We start from the raw sequence: 21,663 nt of genomic DNA on the forward strand, positions 1-21,663 counted from the left end.
TAATGGAAAACAGAGTTTAAAAATGTTTTAGGGAGACTTTAAAAATGGAATTGAAACTGTGTTGTTTTGTAGTCTCTCACCCGAAAGCCTTTGTTAATGTTGAACTAATCCCCAGAAAGAAAGAAAATGTAATTAATACATTTTCAGAAAATATTATAATAACCAAAAGTAGCTTTTTTTCATTACAAGGGGATATCCATTTTGAAGTGCAGTATTCACAGTCTATCCAGGGACACAGAAAACTCCTGTTTCTGTAAATGCCTCGCTTATAGTCTCAAGATGTTGAACTGCTCATGGATGTAGCTCTAACAGTTCTGGGCATTGGGACAATGCAGGTTTTGATTTGGAAACCCCACATTTTGTGAAAATACAAAGACAGATATTTCTGGGTTGGTTTTAAAAATTGTCATCTATCTGAAGCTGCTCAGAGAGTCAGAGTGTTCGATTAACTCCAATTTGTGACCGTACCGCAGGTAAGGGGTGTGCTGTTACAAAAGATTGACCTGATTCTATGTGGGTTTTTTTTTTTACAATGGGACAGAGAATATTGCATATTTAAATTGTGAACATAGTTCCTCTCTTTGTGTTTTGTGAGTTTTGTGAGCTGGAGTCACAAAAGTCACTGGAGTGATGAAGCTCACGCTAGTCTCCACGGCACCAGGATTGGGCCCTTATATACTCGCCATTTCCTATTCCATTGCAATTTTTTCCCAGTTTGCTGTCCTGTTTTTGCCTAGCACAGACTTGCAAATGTTATGACCTGTGATATGATGGGCTCACTTCCTTAAGGATGTAAGTTTTGGGGAGCCCCATACAAAGGTGAACAGTGGGAAGCTGGGCCTGAATTTTTACAAGCAATGGAGAAAGACTTAAATCGTATGAAGCCAAAATGCTCTTGTGCCTTGGTGACTACACACTCAAATGCCATCGCAGTATGAATCAAACATGGTGGGTCACAGCTGAGCCTCTTTAACGTAATAATACTTAGCAGCTACAAAGCACTTGTCCTTCTCAAAGCATTTTATAAGCACAATCTAACTGACATCTGTTCCCACCTCCTTCTGAGAAGGATCAGCCTTCTTTTCCAGGGTAGGGAAACTGAGGTACAAAACCCCCAAAGCCCTGCCGCAAATCGGTAGCAAAGGTGGGAGCAAAACCTGACACTCATCCTTCTGCCCGGGACATTGCAACCCGGACACAAGGCGTCAAGTCCGGCAGGCGTAAGAGCTGAGACTTCAGTGACATTTGGATGCTAACATCCCTTGAGCTAGCCAAAGTATACATGTGTGTTGGGTCTGTATACGCTATGCCTCCAAAGAGCCCACAGCCGTTCCTCTGGACTCCTGTACCACCAGCTTAATTCCTCCCAGGGACAGCTGGCTGTCCTTCTGCAGCTGCCTTTGTAAGGTGTCTGAATGTCAAACTGTTATTATTTCAATACCTGACTGAGAGAGTAACAGAGACCTGGAGGTTTTTTAGGAGGGTGTATAATTAACCGATCAGTATTATGTTACCCTGTTCATAACTTAATAACCATTTTAATACAGATGGCACACACAGGGATAATTTCCTAGGGTAGCCTAGCAGTATATTACAGAGACAGTGTGTCTGAGGGAATCTTTCTTAGCCAAGGTACATTCCACTAGCTAATTCTACCTGCTGTTTTCAAGATGATTTGGGATAATTCCATATCATTTGCAAAATATTAAAACCCATTTATATAGGATGCCAGATTTAGAAATACACAGTCTGAGTTATTAGACATATTTTGATAAATCTGCCATGAAAAGCGCGAGACAAAAAATAGCACTGCGGTTCCCTGCTATTTATTTTTTGCTTCCCTTGCTATAAATATACCAGATTTAAAAAAAAAAATATCTGGCTAAACTTGTTATATATCAAAAGGGCCAATATACTGACTTGTGCATTTTTGTCTATGCAGACACTACAAAAGCCTGCATGCATATTTACATATACCCTATATACATTTATTTGAGTGGGAAGTGCTGTATATTTGGGATTCCGTGCAAAATTCCATCTATTCTTACTCTCTCGGTGAGGTATTTTGTGCCTACATACATCCCCTTTGAAAATATCCCCGTTACTCTGTTTCTAGAGGTTGTATTTCTGGGGGCATAGTCAAGGTATCTGTACATACATTACACTAAAACAGCGTAATTACTTTTACTGGGTGGGTAAGAGTGTGGTGTGTTGCCAAAGTGTGGAAATCTGATGTATGTCGCGTTTTGAATGTGCAGGCATGTAAGCAGCCTGAGCGCTTTGCAGTGTGTTAGTACTTGATTACATCTATCACCGGCCGTTTTCTCCTGCATCGATCCTTTTTTTTTTTTTTTTTTTTTTGCCTGTCATATGGTTATTTTTGTCACCTCAAACCTGAGACCAAATCTCAGTCCCTCCACCAACAGAAGTCGCACCCTAGCAGCTGGGGGAGGAGATGGAGGGAGGGAAACTGTTCGCTAGTGCTGAGTCCATCCTGCTGCCTCCCGTGCCTCCTGCCCGGGCAGGGATCGGCCCCAGCCGGAGGCCGCAGAGAGCGGCGCATCCCAGCCGGGGGAAGGCACCGCCTCGCAAGTTTAGCCGGTCCCTGGGGCTGGCGATGAGGAGTGAGCCGGGGCAGTGGGTGCAAGGGAAGACTTGATCCAGCGCTCAGCGGCTCGGGGGTCTGAGCCCGGCTTGGCAGCGGATAACGGCAGCTTTTCGGCTCAGCCCTAATACCCTGGCAAGGCTGGCTATCATTTACACCCCGGGAGGGGTGTTGGAGGGACAGGGGGAAAACCCGGCTCCGCCGCCCCGTCACCCCGGCAGCCCCAACAGCTTCCAAACCTTGCGGCACCGCCGGGCTGCTCGGCGGGGAGCTCATCTCCTCTGACAGCAGCCCTGCCCGCCCCGGTCCAGGCACAAGCTGCAGCCCCACGGCGGGCAGCAGCAAACCCCGGGGCAGAGCCGCTCCCCCGCTGCCGGGGCCCGGGGTCGGACAGCCGGCTCCGGCCCCGCTGCCCAGGAGTGGGCTCGGGGGTCACGGCGGGGCCGGGGGTCCCGCTGCGGGGGGGGGGCTGGAGCAGGGCTGGATCTAACCTGACCGAGGAAGGATTGGGCCGTCCGCGCTGTGGAGAGGGGTTTTTATGGGGCAGTAAAGAGGCGATTGGGCCGCGAGCAGGGCTGCGGGATTGCTCTTACCTGTTTATGGAGGAGACGCTGGGGACCGTGTCGTTGTCGCAGATGCCCTCGGCCAGTAGCCTGTCCCGGATCTCCCAGGCGAACATTGTCGGGTTTTGTCTCTTGTACTCGGCGATTTTATCCACTACTTTGGGGGTCGCCACTTTGGGTTTGGAGCCGCCGATCACGCCGGGCTTGATGCTCCCCGTCTCGTAATACCTGCACAAAGGACGGTCAGTGACCTGCCATGCCCGGAACAGCCCCGCCGTCCCCGAGCACCCGGCTGCCCCTCGGAGCGACCCGCGGCCCCGGGCCCGGCTCCCCACCTCGGCTTCGGCCCGCCGGTGCGCGGCGTCGGGCGTCGGCGGCTCGGGTGCGGCATGGCGCGGCTCCGCGGGGCGCCTGGGGCTGGGGGACTCCCTTCTTCTCTCTAGGGTTCGTTCCCGCTCGCCTTTCTTTTTTTCGCCTTTTTTTTCCCCCCCTTTTTTTTTTTTTGTGCGTGAGAAGCGAGGGGCGCTGGGCTGTTCGCTGCCTCCCCCTTCCCCCGCCTCACACGCACATACTCGTTTCAGGCCCGGGGATGGGGAAACAAAACAGAAACCCTCGCTCCGATGCGGCCAGCCGGAGGCGAAGCCCGGGGAGGGGGCGGCGGAGAACGGGCAGTGCCGGGCTCACACCCCCCCGCCCCGAGCTCGGGGTACGGGAGCTCGGTTCATTCGTACGGGGCAGCCCCAGCCCATCGCCCCGCTGGCCATCAGCGCTGCTGGCGACAGCGGCTGTGGCCCGTCCTTTGCAGAGGGCACGGCAGCGCACACACGCCGCCCGCACCGCCGGCTGGGCTCTGCCGCCCGCCGACACCGCTCCGCAGCCCAGCGGCCGGGCCCGGGGGAGTCGTGTTCCTCCCCTCTCTGGCTTGTCTCTGGGGATATTTCACACCACATTTGGCGGCGATCGGTTACCGCGGGTATTTATTTATTTATTTGCCCTGTTGTTTGTTTATTTACCCGTGTATTTGCTAAGGCCGCTCAGGGATTGTTGTGAGTTGGGGGATTTTGTTGTTGTTGTTGGGGGCTTTTTTTGTCGTTCTTTCGGTTTTTTTCTCCCCCCGTCCCTTCTCTTTCCCGCCCTCCCGCCCACCCCTTGCAAATTGTTTGTCTTCCCAGGAGTTTCCAAACACCGCCGGGGGAGCGGGGGGCGAGCACGTCCTTCCCGGCTGGAGGAGGGGGCCCTGCTCAGCCGCGGCCTCCCGCGGCGCGGAGGTGCAGGGGCCGCCCGGGGAGGTGGCGGGGAGAGCCCGGCGCGGCGGGAAGGGCGGGAGGTCACACCGGAGCCGGGGAGGGATGCACCGTTGCCGTCCCAGGGGAGGGGAAGGAGCTGCCTCTTTCCTTACCTGCCCAGGATCTTGCTGACACAACCGTGGCTGACCCGCAGCTGCCTGGAAATGTCACAGGGTCGCACCCCCTGGTGAGCCAGCTCCACTATCCTTTGTCTCACCACGTCAGGTAGGGGCCTGCCGTTCACAAACACCCCCCCGAGCTGGTTCACACCCCCGTGCCCTGCTGGGGAAAGAGAAATAAAAAAAACACAACAACCCACGCACACCAGAAACACACCGTTAGTCGTGGATTCTTCGCCACTTGTACTGCAAAATCTCCAGTCACTACAGATGGATGGAGGTGACGGCGGGGGGTCGGGAGGGGGGAACAAGACGTGGGGGAGAGAGAGAAGAAGAGAAAAAGCGAGAAAGAAAGAGAGAAAGAAAGAGGGGGAAACAGTGAGAATAAGAGAAAGAGAATGAGAGAAGGAGAAAGGAAGATAACGAGAGAAAGAGAGAATGAAAGATAAAGAGAGAGAAAAAAGAAAAAGGAAAAAAGAGGGGAAAGAGCTAGAGAGAAAGAAAGAGAAAGGACGAAAGAAATAGAAAAGAGGAAAGATGGGAAGGAAAGAGAAGGGAGAGTGTATTTTCCCGAGCGGAGGCTAGCCGGGGACTGTCCCCCACGTATGCCGTCTCCCCTCCCTGGGCCGGGGAGCCCCTCTCCCTCCCGCGGTCCCCGCCCGGGACGCCGGAGCGGCGGCTCCTCGGGGCCATTGTGGCGGGGCGCGGACGGAGGCAGCTTCAGCGCCGGCTGCTTTCCCAGGAGTTGGGGATAGATGCGCTCCCAAACTCCGAAGCGCAGCTGCTCAGCCTCTCCGGGCGGACCCTGCCGCAGTCCCCCTTCTCTCTGCTCTGGGGCTTTTCCTCTCGCCTTTCATTTTCTTTCCACGATTTTCTATCACATTGTCAATTACAGTTACTCGCGAACCCCGCCCTCCCTCACCCCGCGGCATGTCCCCCATGCAACGCTTCCTCTCCCGTTATTTTCGGATGCGAGTTGAAGGGATTCGGAGAGAAAAAAGAGAAGGGGAAAGAAATGTAGTGAGAGGGAGGGAGAGAGAAAGAGAATATTTTGTGTCCCGCGGTCGGTGTTCGTTTACATGCAGACCCTCTCTCTCTTCAGCTTTCGATCTTTGAAGGAAAAATCCTTCAATTAAAAAAAAAAACCCTGACTCGCACGGTTCCGTCTTTTTTTTGCCCCACACAAATCTAATTCAGGAGAATTTAAAATACTGCGTTTTCCTCTCTTCCCCCCCTTTCCAGACAAAAACCCGCTCTCTCAGATAGGACTGCTAGCGTCGCTTTTTTCCCCGATCTTTCTCCATTTTGAGAAATAACTTGGGGAAAAAATAAGTATGCACCTGCTAAGCATGGGCAGGAGGGAAGGAGTGACGGGAATAAAAGGAAGTGTCTCCTTTTGGGACTGGGCAAGGCAGGCGGTTGTGAACCGCTTGCACCTGGGGTGGTCCGCGTTAGAGACGGGAGCAGTTCGCCTTTGCCCGGGCGTGCGGGCAGATGCACACTCGCAGGCGGTGCAGCTTCGCTGGCGCTGCTACCTGGGTGTCTCTATCTCCGGAATATCCAGCTGATATAGCTGTGGAGTGCACACTGTATTAAAGCTTTCCTTTCACACAACCCTAACCTTCTGTATCTTCCTCGCCAAGAGATCTTAGTTCGTTTTGCAGTTTGCTGAAAAATGATCTGTTTGTATTTTCGCTGAGGTTTTTTTCTCCCCTGCTTCTGACACTGACTTATTGGCTCTGAACTTAGTGGAAACTCTCATTGCCCTGCGATCGATCCAAGTCCTTTCGCACAAATAGAGTTTTTTCCATCTCCCCCACCCCTTCAGTAACACCTCCACGTATCCCCTCCCAGCCGCCTCGGCCAGGGCGCCGGCTGGCTTCCCCGTCCCTTCCCCGATCAGCCGGGGTTATTTGCTGCATTCTTTTGTTAGTCTTTCTTAAAACATATTTAGGGTTTCGGAGGGGAGGGAGGGATATTTATCTTCCCCCACTAAAACCCGCGGGTATATGTTGCTGTATGTTTTCTTTATTTGTTCAGAAGCCCTTCTGCACATGTTGCCTCTAAAGTTACAAGACAGCAATTTCTTCGGCAACTCCATGATAAATAATTCAAAGCACCTTTTATAACTCGCATTACAAAGTATTAAAAGGCAACAGATGCAAAAAGGATTAAAAATTAATAATTCAAATTATTGCAGCCCGGATATTTTTTCACACGAGTTTGTTTTGCTCTGCCCCGTGCTTTTCTATGGTTATTTCTATCAGGGCAGGAAGATATTTACGTGTATTTATCTGCGTATAAGTGCCGGTGTCTGTATATAAATATACCCAGCCAGTCGTCCCGCTTTCGTACGGATGGTGTTTTGCTGTCTCTGTGTGTCTCTGTCAGGAGCCCGCGCCCGTATGTATTTTAATTGCTTACTAATATCTAGGTCTGGAGCTCTAGAAATAGACTTTAGGGAACAAATCAAATGTTGATTTTATTATTTTTTTTTAAATCGGAAATCAAAATTATTCACGAATCTCACCGGAGTTTTTAAAAAATCAGCGACAGTGAAACGCCTCTTTCGGCTGCCTACATGTTCCGGATCGTACCGGAGGCAGAATTACTGCAATCGCGTCTGAAAGCAGGTCGCACCGCTGAAAACTAAAAATAATGTCTAATGCACGGACTATTTTCTTTTAAAGGTCTTCGAAAATTAAACCCTAAATTTTAAGCAATGTATCCTGGAAATCATTAATTTGGAAACAGGAAGACAGTTACCTACACCCATGTCTGAGGATCTGATCATGGGTTCGTATTTCTACGTCTTCCTTCTCACCGCAAAATCGGGATTTTTTTAAACTTCAGGCATTTCCATTTTATATCTTTTGGGTTTGTTTTTATGCAGCGGGCAGGGCGTGTCCTCAAAAGTTTCGGTGTCAAAAGTTACAAATTGCTCTTAATTATTCATTTCCTGACTCAAGATGCTCTCAATCTCGGCTTTCTATTTGTATTTTTTTTCCTTTAGTTTAAATCTCGGTATTATTTTCCTTCCTTGCGGTGAAATTAAAATTCCTGAAAATTCCTTGTTACAGTCCCTGATAAAGGGGTCTTTTCGCTTTCCTTCGTCCCCCTCTTTTCTATAAGTGTTCTTTAAAGTGAAAACATATCACGAATGCACTTTCCTCTGTGCCAGGAATGCATTTAAAACGCACACCGGGGATCTGGTAAATAAACCAGGAGGGATCGTGACTTCTTGGGAGCCTCCGAAGCCGCCAGATCTCCCAGCCATACAATTGTCCTATTTTTCCCGCAGTCCAGCCTTTCACCAAACCGAACCAAACCGAAGCACGGAACCGCCACCGACCAACCCGCCATTAATTTGAAACTGGCGTCTCCCCTCTCTTGCCACTGAAATCCGAAATCAAAGCAAACAGCATCAGATCGCGGGGGAAACTGTGGGTTCAGAGCCACGCAGGGCTGCGGGAAGCCCTGTCCCGGCGGGGCAGGGACAGGGACCAGCCTGGGGGCTGACACGAGTCGGAATAAACTCGCGTTGTTTGCGGGGCGATGAGGAAAGTGCCTCTGCGGAGGTAAGATCTGGTTCGGGGGGGTGTTTTCTTTGGCACACGGACGGCTCGCAGCCCGGGCACAGTCGCACACAGCCCCCTGCCCCCCGGGCTGGGGGTCCTGGCCCCCGCCCCGCCGCCGGCACGGAGCCCTGCTCCCCCGGGCCCGGGGCTGCCCGGGACCCCCGCTCTGCCGCTGGGGCTGGCGGTGCCCGTCCTGCCTTACGAACGCCACTCTGAGCCCGGGTTTGGCCAGGGGAGGAGCGGCTGGCGGTGAAAGGATGGACCTGGAGGAGGATCAGGTGAGGAGGAATGGTTGGGAAAGGAGGAATGGAGGGATGAGAGAGAGGGAGAGCAGCGGAAGGAGCCGGGCTCCAGTACTCACGGTGCATTGCTGAGAAGGGGTCTGCCTTGCAGTGCATATCCATGGGGAGGCAAAGGAAGGGGAAGAAATCGGCTGAAGCCGCCGTGTCGCCTCTAAAACTCAACTTCAAGACTTAGGGGAGAAAAAAAATAAAAAAAAAAACCAAAACAAAACAAAACAAAAAAACACACAAGGAGAGGAGAGGAGGGGAGCGGCGGGGTGCGCTGGCCCCCCTGCCCGGCGGAGCGGGGAGCAAAGTACTTTCCGGGGGGCGGGAGGGCTGCGCCGGCTCTGGGGGGCCGGGGCGGCGGGGCCGGCGGAGTCAGCAGAGTCCGTGGGAGCGAGGGGCTGGCGACGCCGGGGGGCAGGTGGGTGTCATGGCTGGGAGGGCTCAGAGCATCCCCGGCGGCGGGGAGGGGGTGCCGGAGCAAGGTGCGGCCGGCGGCCGGGCGGCAGAAGGCGCAGGAGGACGCGGCTCTCCCTCCTCCTCCTCCTCCCGCGGTCCGGGGCTAGTTCATTTAAGTTCAAAGCGGAGTAGCAATCCCCGGGAAAGCTGCGAGCGGCGGGCGGGCGCGCCCCCTCCTCTCGGCCGGGCGGAGGATCCGGCGCCCGGCGGACTTTCGCCCGAGGTGGGAAGTGCTTGCGAGGAGCCGGGGCCGGAGACTGGAGCCTCCGCTCCCGGTGTGTGTCTCTCTAAAAGCCGCAGCGCCTTCAGCCCCCCGCCCGCCTCCCCGGAGATGGATGACTTGTCAGACAAAGGCAATAGATTCCGACACTCTCTGATTCGCCAGCGCGCCGAGCCGAGCGCGGCCAGGAGAGGAGAGGAGAGGGGAGAGGAGAGAGGAGGGCCGGGCCGCCGGCGCTCGGCGCGGGGGGGCCGCCGCCTGCGGGACCCGGCGGCGGGGGAGCCCCGGCCCTGCGCTCCCAGCGCCCCGGGCCACGCGTGTGCGGGGCGGCGGCGCCCCGGGCCGGCCGGCGGGAAGGGACCCGAGCCCCGCTTTGTTGTCACTTGCGGCTCTGGATCTGTAACTCCCGTATTTAACACAGGCGCGCACACGCACGCACACGCGGCGTGGTAGTTTCGTCTCCCTTCTCACGCCCCGCTCTTTTTCACCGGAGACTTTACTCGGGGTGTAACGGGAGGGGGGGATTCGATACACGTCAAGGCTTCCGCGGTGTGCGGCTTGGAGAGTGGGAGATGGACGGGGAGAGAAAGAAAGGTGAGGGAGGGAGAGAAAGGAAAGGGAAAAGAGGAGAGACAGAGAGAGGAGAGAGAGATCGAGAGAGAAGGACATAAAAAAGAAACGAAAAATAAACAGAAGCTAGAGAGACCGAGAGGAAGAGAGAAAGAGAGAGAGCAAAAGAGAGAGAAAAAAGAAAAAGAGCTTCTTGCAAGCTCTTTAAACCAGTAGGTTAGGCCCATTTCAGTCATTGCAAAGTTTCCCCTCACACACATTTGGGAAAATAACAGCAAATCCAACCTCCCACTTTACACATCTCTGCTGCTTTTTTCTTTTCTTTTCTTTTTTTTTTTTTTTTTTTTTTTTAACGCTAGAGTGGGGTAAGTCTACGGCTAAAATAGACGTGGCTTTGACCTAGCAGAGCAACAGAGAGCAAGGGGGAGACGGCTTCTTCGGGTAATAACGAGGGGTAAAAAGGCAGGGTAGTAATTGCTGTGAGCTCAGTTTTGATTTTCAGTCTGCGAGTTTATCATCACCTGAAATGTACTTTCTTCTCCTCTTCTTTTTCTCCTTCACCCTTCCCCATCCCTCTGCTTATCTGTCACGAAACAGCCCCTTTGTTTTCTAACTGGTTTAAGAAAAGAATCTCTGAGACATCCTTATGAAATATTTTCCACAGTCTCATAAATCATTTTGGCACTTCAGCTGATGTTTTATCTTTCTCTCCCCCCCGCCCTCCCCTCTCTCTTTCCCTTGTGTGCAAAAAGGATGATTTGGGGAAAAAAAAAAAATTTTTTTTTTTTTTTTTTACATCACCGACGATTAACTGCAAAGCGAGACAGCGCTCAGCTCCCCGGTGTGCACTGCGCGGGGGGCACAGCCTGAACCCCACTGCCGGCCCCGCCAGCCCCCCGCGCAGGGTGCGTGTTCCACAGGAGCGGGGGTGTCTCCGCTGCGCGCTCGGGAGCGGCGTTCGCTGCCGCTCGGCTGCAGAAAGCGCTTCTCCGCCCCACCCGGGGCGGGCAACTCCTGACGGACGCCAAGTTTGCGAGCGGCCGCTGCGCTCCGCGGGCAGCACCGCCGCCGGCCCGGGGCTGCCCACCTCACCGCAGGTCGCCCACCCGCGTCCGCGGCGCCCCTTGCCCACCCGCGGGCTCCCTTTATCAGCCGCTCCCACCGGCATGCGGGCCCGGGCCGGCGGCGGGGCCGCCCCCGCGGAGGGGCAGAGGGGCGGAGGGGGCGGCCGGGCGCAGGTGCGGGGCGGCGGTGGCGGCGTGACCCGCCGCGGCCTCTAGATGGCGCCCTCCGGTCGGCTTGGCGGCGCGGCGGGCAAGGGGCGGCGGCGGGCGCGGGCCGGCACCGGGGCCCCTCCATCCGCAACACGGGGCTCCGGATCCCCATCCCCGGAGCCCCGCCATCGCCATCCCCATTCCCGGGGCCGCGCATCCACCTGCCGGCGGGGCGGCGGGGCCGGTGGTTATCAAGTCCCGCCAACAACAACAACTCGTGTTCGCGGCGGGGCTGGGAGCGCGGCGATCGCCGCTGCCGTTAACCCCTTCCGCCACCCCGCTGCCCCCGCGCTGCCTGCGGCTGCAAACGGCCCTTTCATTACTCCCCTCCGCCGAGCGGTCTAGGACGCTTCTCGTCTTCCAGCAGCTCCCCCCTCCCTGCCGCCCCAAGCAGCCCCGGTCGCCCCGCGCCCCTCGGGCCGACAGCCAAGCCGAAGGCTGGGAGGCGAGGGTGGGAGCCCCCAGCAATGCCGGGTGGAAGAGTACATTCTCCGGGGCTGTATCTGCCTCGCCTAACCGCCCCATCCCCAGGGCCTCTGCTTTCCGGGAACTTCCTCATCGCCTCCCACCCTGTGCAGTCATTAGCACTTGGGGAGTTCATTCTGTCTCTCTCAGAGATGCTCTGTGCCTTCGTAACTGTTGATTGTACGGTGAAAACAGCTTGGTGGTGGGCCGGGGTGGGGGGAGCCGGCGGACCCCAAAGCTCCTCCTGAGAATGTATTTTGCCGTACTTTCTTCACTCCCTATTGCTGTTTCCCCGTCTCAGTAATGAGAAAGGCAGGAATAAGAGACTCGAGAAATGCACAACGTGAGCGCTCTGCGAAACGACGCTTCAGTCCCACGGCGCGGAGCTAACCTCTGTAAACGGGGGAGCCCCGAGCCTGGTAAAACAAGACCGCTTTCTCAGTAAGGGAAAGGAAAGGAAAAAGGGGAGAGGAGAGGAGAGGAGAGGAGAGGAGAGGAGAGGAGAGGAGAGGAGAGGAGAGGAGAGGAGAGGAGAGGAGAGGAGAGGAGAGGAGAGGAGAGGAGAGGAGAGGAAGGAAAAAGAAAAAAGAAAAAGGAAAGGAAAGGAAAGGAAAGGAAAGGAAAGGAAAGGAAAGGAAAGGAAAGGAAAGGAAAGGGAAAAGAAAGGAAAGGAAAAGAAAAGAAAGGAAAAGAAAAGAAAGGAAAAGAAAAGAAAAGAAAAGAAAAGAAAAGAAAAGAAAAGAAAAGAAAAGAAAAGAAAAGAAAAGAAAAGAAAAGAAAAGAAAAGAAAGCACTCGGGGCTGGTGAAGTGGGAATAGGTTGAGGAGATGCGTGCATAGCCGTGGGAGTGGGAGGAGGCCCGTGGTCTCGGTCCCGCAGGGCACACGGCCGTGCCCGGGGCCGCGGGGACAGGCCGGTATTTTTTATCTGGTCAGACAGAAATTGTTTGGTGGATTTAAATGTTGACAAAGCAATTCTTCCAGGAAGTGTGGTGTGGGAAGGGGCACCAGGTGATATTGTGGTATGTGTGGTGGGGGAAGGGGAAAGCAAGCAGGGTGCTTTTCTTTTCTTTTCTTTTCTTTTCTTTTCTTTTCTTTTCTTTTCTTTTCTTTTCTTTTCTTTTCTTTTCTTTTCTTTTCTTTTCTTTTCTTTTCTTTTCTTTTCTTTTCTTTTCTTTTCTTTTCTTTTCCTTTCTTTTCCTTTCTTTTCCTTTCTTTTCCTTTCTTTTCCTTTCTTTTTTCTTTTCCTTTCTTTTCCTTTCTTTTCTTTTTCCTTTCCTTTCTTTTCCCTTTCTTTTCCTTTCTTTTCTTTTTCTTCCCCCCCCCATCTTTTATTTCTGTTTCTCAAAGAGGATCTGAGGATCTCCCTCTTCTTCGCTAACCACCCCTCCCAAGCTGCAAACATTTACACTTCAAAAGAGGCGACCGCCTCTCTGCGGAAATTTCAAGAAAAATAAACTTTTGGGGGGAGTTGCGGCGATAGCTATCTTTCGATCTGCTTCATTAGTCGGCTTTCTCCAGCTGATCAAGCCGAAATCTTCTCCATTGATCCCATTTCCCACCCCCGGCCCCAATATACATAACGGCGAGGGCCCTGTCAGCTCCCTTCCCAAGTGTTTTTATTTCTCCCGTGCTGCCCTGGCTTCGCCAACTTGCCGGGCTCGCCTTGTCCCTGGGAAGCGGGTTAAACAACCGCTGCTCTCGGCCTTTGCCTCCTCTCCTCTGCCGCCCGCCGGGGAAGGGCGCTCGGCCCGGGAACAATGGGGGCCGGGCGGCGGGGGGAGCCCCTCGGAGAAGTCAGGCCTGGAGCAAAACTGTTCTGTCTGCCATCCTCCTTGTCTCCAGAGCCAGGACTTGCGCCCGCGCTGGCTCCCATTTTTTTACGGGTTGTCTGTCGCTGACTACACTGGGAACCAGTTAAACGCGCCCTATGGCTGGCAGGACGGCGTGCTGCGGGGGCAGAAGTTTTGTATTTATCCCACCTCGAGATGCCGCTAACTCCTCGACTCAACACACCGCCCGGCTTCTTCCCTTTGCCAAGGGTGCGAGCGCTTTCAGCCGAAATGGTGGTTTGGAGGTGGTTTAGCTCTGCCCTTAATACTCCCCAGCCTCATTTTTACGAATTTACAGGATAAATCAGCGTTGACCATCTATATGTATTTTTCTGACATGCCACAACTAATTTAATCTCGCGTGGGAAAGTCGGCGGCGAAATTCCTGGCTGTGAAACGATAAAAAAAAAAAAAAAAAAAAAAGGCCGGGGATGTGAGCGTTTAAGTCAGCGTGTGTATGAGTGTGAGAGGGGTCTTCAAGGAAGGGAGCGCTTTGCGAACATCTTCCTGGGCGACTTTTGGGGTGCTTTGTCTGAAGACAGAGTGATTTCTGGCCTGAGGAGACATCCCACTGCCTCTCCACAGCCATGGGAAAGGGGTGTCCAGACTAGGAATCACACCTTCGCTGTAGGGGTGATGGGGGTCTGATCTTCCCCGGGGGGAAGAGGGGGCGGAGAGGGCGATGGGGCACGGCCGTGGTGCTGGACAGCAGCGTGGAGATGTGGGAGCAGGATCAAAGCTGCCTGGGAGATTCTCCCCGGGCCGGGCAGGGTGAGGGGAGGCAGACGGGGCCCTGCCGCCCGCCCCCCCCCAGCCACTCTGCCCGGGAGACCCGAGATTGCTCTCGGTGGCCGAGTTTAACAAATAAACACAAAGTTAGGTTTTAGACGAACAATTAATAAAAAGGGAGCGCGAAAAGAATAAAGGACCCCCATCCTTCCTTCCTTCCCCTCCCCCTGTGTCTCCGAGCCCCTCTCCCCCTCTGCCTCACTCTCTCCCCCTCTAAGCACCTCTGGTCACGTTGGAGGATGAGTTTTTGGAGAGCTTCTGGTACAATATGGAGCACCACGGGCTGCAATTTCACACTCCACAGCACATTTCCCCTAAAGCTACTTTCTTTTTTTTTCCCATCTAAGACCCCCTCATGTCTCCCCCTCTCTCTTTCTCTCGCTCTTTTGTGAGCCATGGGTGGGTTGCATGTCTGGGGGACGCCGGGGCCGGGAGGAGGCCGGCGGACGGGCCCTGCCAGCGGGGCGGGTGCGTGTGTGTGCGCCGGGGGGGCCGCGCTCCCCCCGCGCCCTGCCTGCTGCTGGCTTTTCCCTTCTCTGCATTTGTTTGCCCTGAATGGTAATAGCCCACGTGTGCTGCTCTTTATTCAGTCACCGACACTTTAACCTCTCCTCTTTACAAGAGAGCGTTTGCCACAAAAACGAGACAAGCCGGAGACCTTTTACAGCCTCATTGAGGGGAAAAAAAAAAAAAAAAAAAAAAAAAAAAAGGAAAAGAAAGAAAGAAGGGGGGGAAAAGCCAACAATGTGAAGAGACACTTCTGCAACAAAGCCGCCTCTTAGCGCACCGGGCCGGCCGGAGCTGGGGCGAGTCTCCAAGCCTCCCGGGCCACAGACATATGGGGACGGGGACAGCCTCGGCGCAGACCGCCCGAGCCTGCCCCCTCCCTCCCCAAGCAGGTAGGCAGGGAGCGGGCACACGGCTCCCGGCGCCGGCCTTGGGCCTCGGTCCATCCCTTGCCCCTGAGACCCGCACCGGCCCCGGGCTGGGGGAGCCTTCGCTGCAAGCGGGGTCCCCGGACCTGGCTCCCAGCGAGGCGGCCTCCGTCGGCCGGCATCTCCCCCTCCCCACAAAACCCCTGCCACATTTCTCTCCTTTTGTCTGTCCCCCGGTACCGGAGCCCCTCCGCTCCTCTGCCTGCTCATTTCTCAGCCCCGGAGCGGCGGAGAGGGGGTGGGGGATGAGGGCATAGGAGGGGGGCGGTCCGTGCTGCTCCTCTGACCCAAAGGAGCTGGCCCAGATGTGAACCCTCCTGGCGTGATGGAGGCCGTGGCACTGGCGAGGCCCAGCTGCCTCTTCCCTTTGCCCTGGGCTGCTGCTGGGGTAGAGGCGTAGGAGCCCCCTCTGCTGCCTCCTTCCCCCACGCTAGAGATGTCTTTTTTTTGTCCTCCTCTAATTTCTCCATAAAACTCCCGATGAGTGAATTAGACGCTTATTAAAGTCTCCTTTTAATCAGCAGTAATGGGAGACCCTCCCTCCCTCCCTCTCTCTGCCCGTCCAAGGTTAGTTTGCCTCCGGGCCATTTGCAAATGTTAGGATTTACAGTTATCACACGCAAAAACATTTATATAACCCCTAACTATAATACACCCATAAAAACGGGGAGGGAGCGAAAACTGCTGCGGATCAGCGAAAAACCCTATGTCTTGCCCATTAAAGTCCCCGGAAAGGGTAATTCCAGCAGTCAGAGGGGCCAAAGTGTGGTAATGACTGCCTGGGATTCACATCTCCAAAAATGATCGCACAAAGAGACCTGCCGGGGAGAGGGGCGGCCGCTGCGCTCCACTCCCTCCGCAGGGCCGGCGGGGGAAGTTGGGAGCAGACTTCTCCGCACATGCATTAGAAAGTGATAGATATGCCTCGAGACTTTATTTCTTCTTTCTTTCCTTCTTTCGCTCCTCTCTCCCTCTGCTCTTCCCCTTCCCCTGTTTCTTTCCCTCTTTCTTTCCGTCTCCTCTCTTCTCCCTCTTTTCTTTCTCTCTTTTCTTTCTCTCTCTTTCTTTCTCTCTCTCTCCCTCTTTCTCCCCCTTTCTCTTCTTTCCCTCTCTCCGTCTTTCTTCCTTTCCCTCTACGCGTCCCGTCTTCTTTTCCTTCCCAGCCAAGCTGAGCCCGGACAACTTCTATACACACACAAATCCAACCTCCCCAGAGAAAGTTGCCCCGCTCGCGTTTCTGGCAGCGTTTCCCAAGCCCCGTTGCGAGCCCTGCCTCTGTCCCCGCTTCCCTCCGCCACGGACGGCTCTCCGGTCCGGGGGGATGCGCCGGGAGCTGGGTCGGGGAAGGCAGGCTCGTTTCCACTGCTAAACAAAGGCTGGAAACGCACCAACAAAGGACCTGGCGCGGCCCCTCCGCCCGGTGCGAGAGCCGCAGGTGAGGGATGGGGCTTGCCCGGCCGGGCGTGGGGGGTCCTGCTTGCCAAGCAGTGCTTGAATCGGCGGGGGAGGGGGGGTGGGAAGGCGGGGGTCTGCGGGGCTTTTAGGAGAAACTGGTCGTAAGTTGGTGGGGAAACTTTCTCTCCCCCTCCCCTCTTTCTGGGAAAGCCGGGAAACCGGGCTATTTCAGTTCTCTCTCCGCCTGTCCCCTTCGCACAGGGGGGCTCTCTCCTTCCCTTCCCCTGGCTGGGAGCCGCGAAAGCCCAAGTTCGGCGCCTAATTAAAAACAGTGGCAGGAAGAGTCATTCCTCTTTAACATCAGCTGTTAATGGCCTCGGAGTTTAGTGCATCTGAGGAGAAAGGCACAGAGCGAGAGGCAGAGGCAGGAGTATGCGAGGAAACGGAGGGGCTGAAAGAAGGGGGGTCTTTAAGCGTGGTGGAGGAAGAGAAGGAGAGAAAAGGAGAATTTTAACTTATAAAGGGGAGCTGCAAGGTGGAAGGGGCGGGGAAGGACTGAACTGTGAGCAGACACCAAATCTCCCCTCCAGCTCCCCTGGCTGCCTCAGCCGGGCAGGCTCGGGAGAGGGAAGGAGTCAGGGAGCAACTGTGCGGGCGAGGGAGAGCGGCGCGGCAGAGGAGTGAGCACGAGCGGACCTGGGATGGAGGGACGGAGGGAGGGAGCGAGGGAGCTCTTCCGAGCCGCGGAGCGCTTTTCCGAGCTGCCTGTCTTGCCTTCTCCTCTCTTGCACCCTGATCCCTTCCCTTCTTCCTCTCCTCTCTGAGGTTTGCAAACCAAACGTCACCAATCAATACGAACCCCGGCTCCGTGGGTGCGTGTGTGCGTGTGTGTGTGCGCGTGTATGAGCGCGTTTGTTGATCCTGACCTGCTGGACTTCAAAAATCTGCCGCTTCCGACTCCCTCCCAGCCTGTAAGTTCAGAATTACAACCTTCTACATCTATGCAAACTTTTATTTATCGGAGAATTCCTTTCTCTAGGAGAAAGAGAAATTGTCACCATGTGATCGGCTAATTTCTGACACACGGGGCTTTACCCCTCCCCCAGCGTGGGGGAAAAATATCTCCCGTGGATCTCTTTGAACTGTGCACAATCCATAACTTTGGCAATGTATATACAGTGTTATTTCTGCAAGGCAGTTTTCCAGGGTTAGGGGAGGTTGTTGCATTCTGCTAAATGGATCCTTTGTGGTGAGTGCAGATTTATGCCCAGTTTTGATTTATAATTAAATTAGCTTCTAATTTGCAATATGTGTGTCTGTGTTTAAAATGTATCTAATCTGTGAAATTGAGGACGGGGGCACTTTAAATGAAAATCTACCTTTCGCCTCAAGGGTTTCTTTATGAAGGGATAGCCGGGAGGGCAGCGTTCAGCAGGAAAGCGGGGCTGTAATTTCCATTAGGAGATGTCAATCAATCCTTCTTTTCAATACATCAATTAATAAATCCGATTGGTGCTGCGGGCTGCTCCCCCCCCGGGCACTCTTTCTGGCCGGATGGGGAAGTGTGAGGGGAAGGCAAACTTTGGCAGGGAAGTCCCCGCAGGCAGCGCCCGGCCTGCCCGCCCCCCCATTCCCCCCCCTCCTCCGGCCCTGCGCTGGGCTCCGGGACCGGCTCCAGCCCCGGCGGCCCGGCCCTGCGCTGGGGGCGGCGGGCGAAGCCGGCGGGACTCTCCCCGTCGGCATCGGAGTCCGGCAGAGCTAAGGTAGCACAACCTGATGAGGCACCGTCGGTTTTTTCGCCCCCACACACTCACCAGAGACGCGGCGGGGGTGTGCACACGCCGTTAGAGCCGGGCCTGGGACCGGTCTTAGTTGATTTATATTTAGGCTTCACTTCTTTAAACGACACCACCAACAACACCCCTCCGCACTCCGTCCCACCCCACGCAGCTCTAACCCGGGCAATAAACATCATCGTTTTGTTCGCTTGTTTTCCAACGGACCCGCAGCACCCAGCTTTCATTTTTCACAATTAAACAGGGGCCGGGATGGTGGGAAACTCCTCCAGCCTGACAGCCCGTCCTCGCTCGCTCTGCGGTTAGCGTGCGCTCCACACCTACAAATCAGCGGGGAAACGGGGGGGAAAAGGGTATTTCTTTATTACTTTTTTTTTTTAACGGGCAAATATATGAATTCCGTCCTCTCTGTCTAATTTAGCGATGACACCGATTCTCCTTTCTTTTTAAGCGCCGCTAGTAGTTGGGAAGCATCCCCCGGCGGCGGGCAGGCGGGTGGCCGCGGGGAGCCCGAGGAGAGCCCGGCGCAGGCTGGCCCGGCGGGGACGGGCGGGGACGTGGGACAGGGCGGCACCGGGGTCCTCCCGTTGGGTCTCTGCTCTTAGAGCTTCACAGGGTCAAAAAAACCTGACAAACAAAACTAATTCAATGTGTCGCCTCTCCCTGCCAGCGCACACACGGTATTTTGTAGAAATCCGACTAAAGAAACGGATGACTTTTCTGAAACCCCGACCGATGTGAAAAAAGACGCTTAGAGGGAGGGAGGGAGAGCATCCTCAAACTACTCCATAGCCATCATCATCATCATCATCAAGCCTGTCCGTTTGATTTAAAAACAGCACGATAGGGAACACGCTGTCACTGAACGCTGTCTCCTCAGCTCCCCTGTTTTTTACCCCCCACAACCATACGGCTTTTTACCCTCAGGTTTGTGGGCTGCTGTTGTCGGTTTGAGTTGCTCGGCACAAACGTCTTTTGCGTGTCTCCAGCGAGCGGAGTAACGCTGGGTGAACACGGGGCTGCGAGTGGGAGCACGGGCAGGCTGGGTTTGCGGGGCTGAACTTCGGGAAGGAAAGAAGTAAAAATAAGAGAGAGAGATTGAGAGAGAGTCTCCCAGGCAGCTTGATCCCATTAGCTCCGTCCTTGGGTTGCATATTTATACGGTCTAGGAGGTGAACAGATGGACTATCAATTTAATTCCATCTTCAACACCATCAGAGATTGATTTTCTACTCGCTTTTAATTTTGCCATAATTAATTAGATCATTACAACTGTTTTCTATTGATCTCCCTATTTAAACCTCAGATGCAAAGGGACTTCGGCAGATCCTTTAAAAACACAGAAGGGAAAAGGAACAGAGGGGGTTGCAAACTTTCTGAAGGTTTTTTTCAGTTTCGACTTAGAGGATTTTCGGTGCAGAACAGCGAAAAAAAGCCGCTGTGGCCTTTTCTTTTAGGAGGCCTTTTTCGTTGCCTTTATATTTTTCCTTTACGTTTTGGTGAATCTTTGTCATATTTATATATGATATACAACATATATAATAGATTTAATTGATTCGATTATGAAAATATATGTTCGCACGTGTATGTGTATATGCATGCATATATATACACATATACAACGTATTTAATATTAAGATTTACCGACGTGATGCACAAACATTTATATATGGGAAATCTGTCGACAGAAAAGAGATGCGGTTCTCTGAAGGGCGGGTGTTTTTGTTTGCCTCCCGTATGTGTCTCTCTGTTTGTGCACTTGAATCACTCTCTAGATGGGGGTTGTTTCACCCTGCGACTCCACCAGAAACGACAAAAGAAAACGGGAGCTGCGAGCCCCGGTTCCCAGCGCCCGCCGGAGCCTTTCTTCCCGAGCCGCCCCTTCGGCAAACGGCCGCCAGCCGGGGCAGCAGCGCGGCTCCGGGCTGACAGCCGGCGAGGTCTGCATTTTAAACCTCCATTTAGGTTTCTGTCCTTCCCGCCCCCCCCCCCCGCAAAAAAAAAATCCCTAAATTAAAAGCTCCGTTTATATACGTAATTTGAAGGAACCAAACCGCGTAATCGTGCTTTTACCGCGAGCGGCAGCGCCGGGGAAAACCTCTCCTCTCTGGCGGGGTTTGTTTGAAGCTTTGTTTGCAAATCATAAAATTGACGACGGGGAAAGGCGGGGGGGGGGGCGATCCGGAGACCCGTCCGTCGGCGGGGCAGGTTTCGGATAGGGAGGGAGGGGGGACGCCGCAGAGCCAGCCCCGCGGCCCCCGGCCCGGCCCCCGCAGCCCCGCTCCCGGGGCGCAGCTGCTTCGCGCCCCGGCCCCGCAGAGACCGGCGAGGCGCTGGGGCTGCCGGAGAGCCCCGAGGCGGGGGGAGCGCAGGTCCAGAAGCAAAAGAGCCACCACAGCGAGGAAAGTTTCACGGGGTGTGGGGGAGAGAGTCGGTGGGGAAAGAGTTTAGGGGATGCCCTGAACTTTCTACGGACGGGAGGAAACTCCGGGACTGGGGCAAATAGCCAAAACCGGAGTGTAAAATAGGCCGGGGGCTTAGAACGGGTGGCGGGAGCTTCCACGGCCGGCCCGGGCGCCGGGGGGGCGGCGAGGCAGAGCGGCCGGGCCGGGCCAGGCCGGGCGGGAGGGGACGGAGCTCAGCCCGGCTCTGGCTCTCCTCTGGAGACTCCGCTGCGCGTCCTTGCGAAGCTCTCACGGTAAACACGGTGGGAACCCAGCCCTTCGATGGGGGTGGCTGGAGCGGGCACCCATTAGGAAAAGGGGGGCATTTAGCAGGTGAGATGGCAAGTGCGAGAGGGGAATCTAGCGAGGCAAGGAGGGTGTGTGTGGAAGAGAGCAGAGGCAGGCTGCCTCCTGCCAAAGGAGGGAGTTGGGGGTGACGGTCTCATCCCTCCCTGCTGAATATTCAGCGCCCCCATCCCCCCCCCCCCCCCCCCCTTACCTGCTCTCCCTGAGCTTTGAGCCATGGCTCCTCTGCCTAATGGCCCGTCTCCCCGGGACGGCTGCAAACCAGTAGATCCGCCGCGGCCTTTTCTTCGCTTCTCTCCTCCCCGCTTGGGTGTCTTGCTTTCCCCCGCTGACTTTCGAGATCTAGGCGCAACCACCCAAAACTAAACGGTTTAGATAACAACACACACACACACACACCAGAGCACCACCACCAAAAAAAAAAAAAAATAGCCAGCCACAGAGAAAGAAACGCCGCTCTACTGAGCCGGGACAGGCTAAAAGGAGGGGAAAATAAATAACAATCAAAGCAAATACAGCGCTGCTGCTTATAAAAGTGGAGAGGGACTCACCTGCTCCAGTGTAGCAGGGCTGTGCAGCCGGGGAGGAGAGGGGCTGGGGGGGGGTCCTGCGGGGGGAGACAGCGCCTGGACTTTGAATCTACTTCCCCTTGCCCCCCTCCCGCAAACTGGCTACCTGTAGGGAGGTCTTGTTGCAACAGCAGATTAATTTGTTGTCTTATTACCATAAAAATGTGCTCGG

The 21,663-nt window shown here is 54.7% G+C and overlaps 1 protein-coding gene across 10 annotated transcripts in view; it reads right to left on the reverse strand.

Moving 5' to 3' along the window:
• Positions 1 to 21,241, reverse strand: part of PAX2 (paired box 2) — a 96,899-nt gene extending 75,658 nt beyond the window's left edge. For 6 of the 10 annotated variants that reach the window (XM_054205826.1, XM_054205823.1, XM_054205824.1 and 3 more), the window contains exons 1-4: positions 21,116 to 21,191; positions 8,513 to 8,623; positions 4,568 to 4,736; positions 3,199 to 3,396 (exon numbers count right to left, since the gene is read on the reverse strand). In XM_054205826.1, the coding sequence (XP_054061801.1) occupies positions 3,199 to 3,396; positions 4,568 to 4,736; positions 8,513 to 8,623; positions 21,116 to 21,140 (503 nt within the window). In that variant the 5' untranslated portion in view covers positions 21,141 to 21,191. Of the gene's footprint in view, positions 1 to 3,198; positions 3,397 to 4,567; positions 4,737 to 8,512; positions 8,624 to 21,115 lie in introns of all 10 variants that reach the window. The other 4 variants (XM_054205825.1, XM_054205820.1, XM_054205828.1 and 1 more) reach the window with 2 other exon arrangements.
• Positions 21,242 to 21,663: the final 422 nt, after the last annotated feature.

Source organism: Rissa tridactyla, chromosome 6, assembly GCF_028500815.1.
Source record: "Rissa tridactyla isolate bRisTri1 chromosome 6, bRisTri1.patW.cur.20221130, whole genome shotgun sequence".
NCBI lineage: Eukaryota > Metazoa > Chordata > Aves > Charadriiformes > Laridae > Rissa > Rissa tridactyla.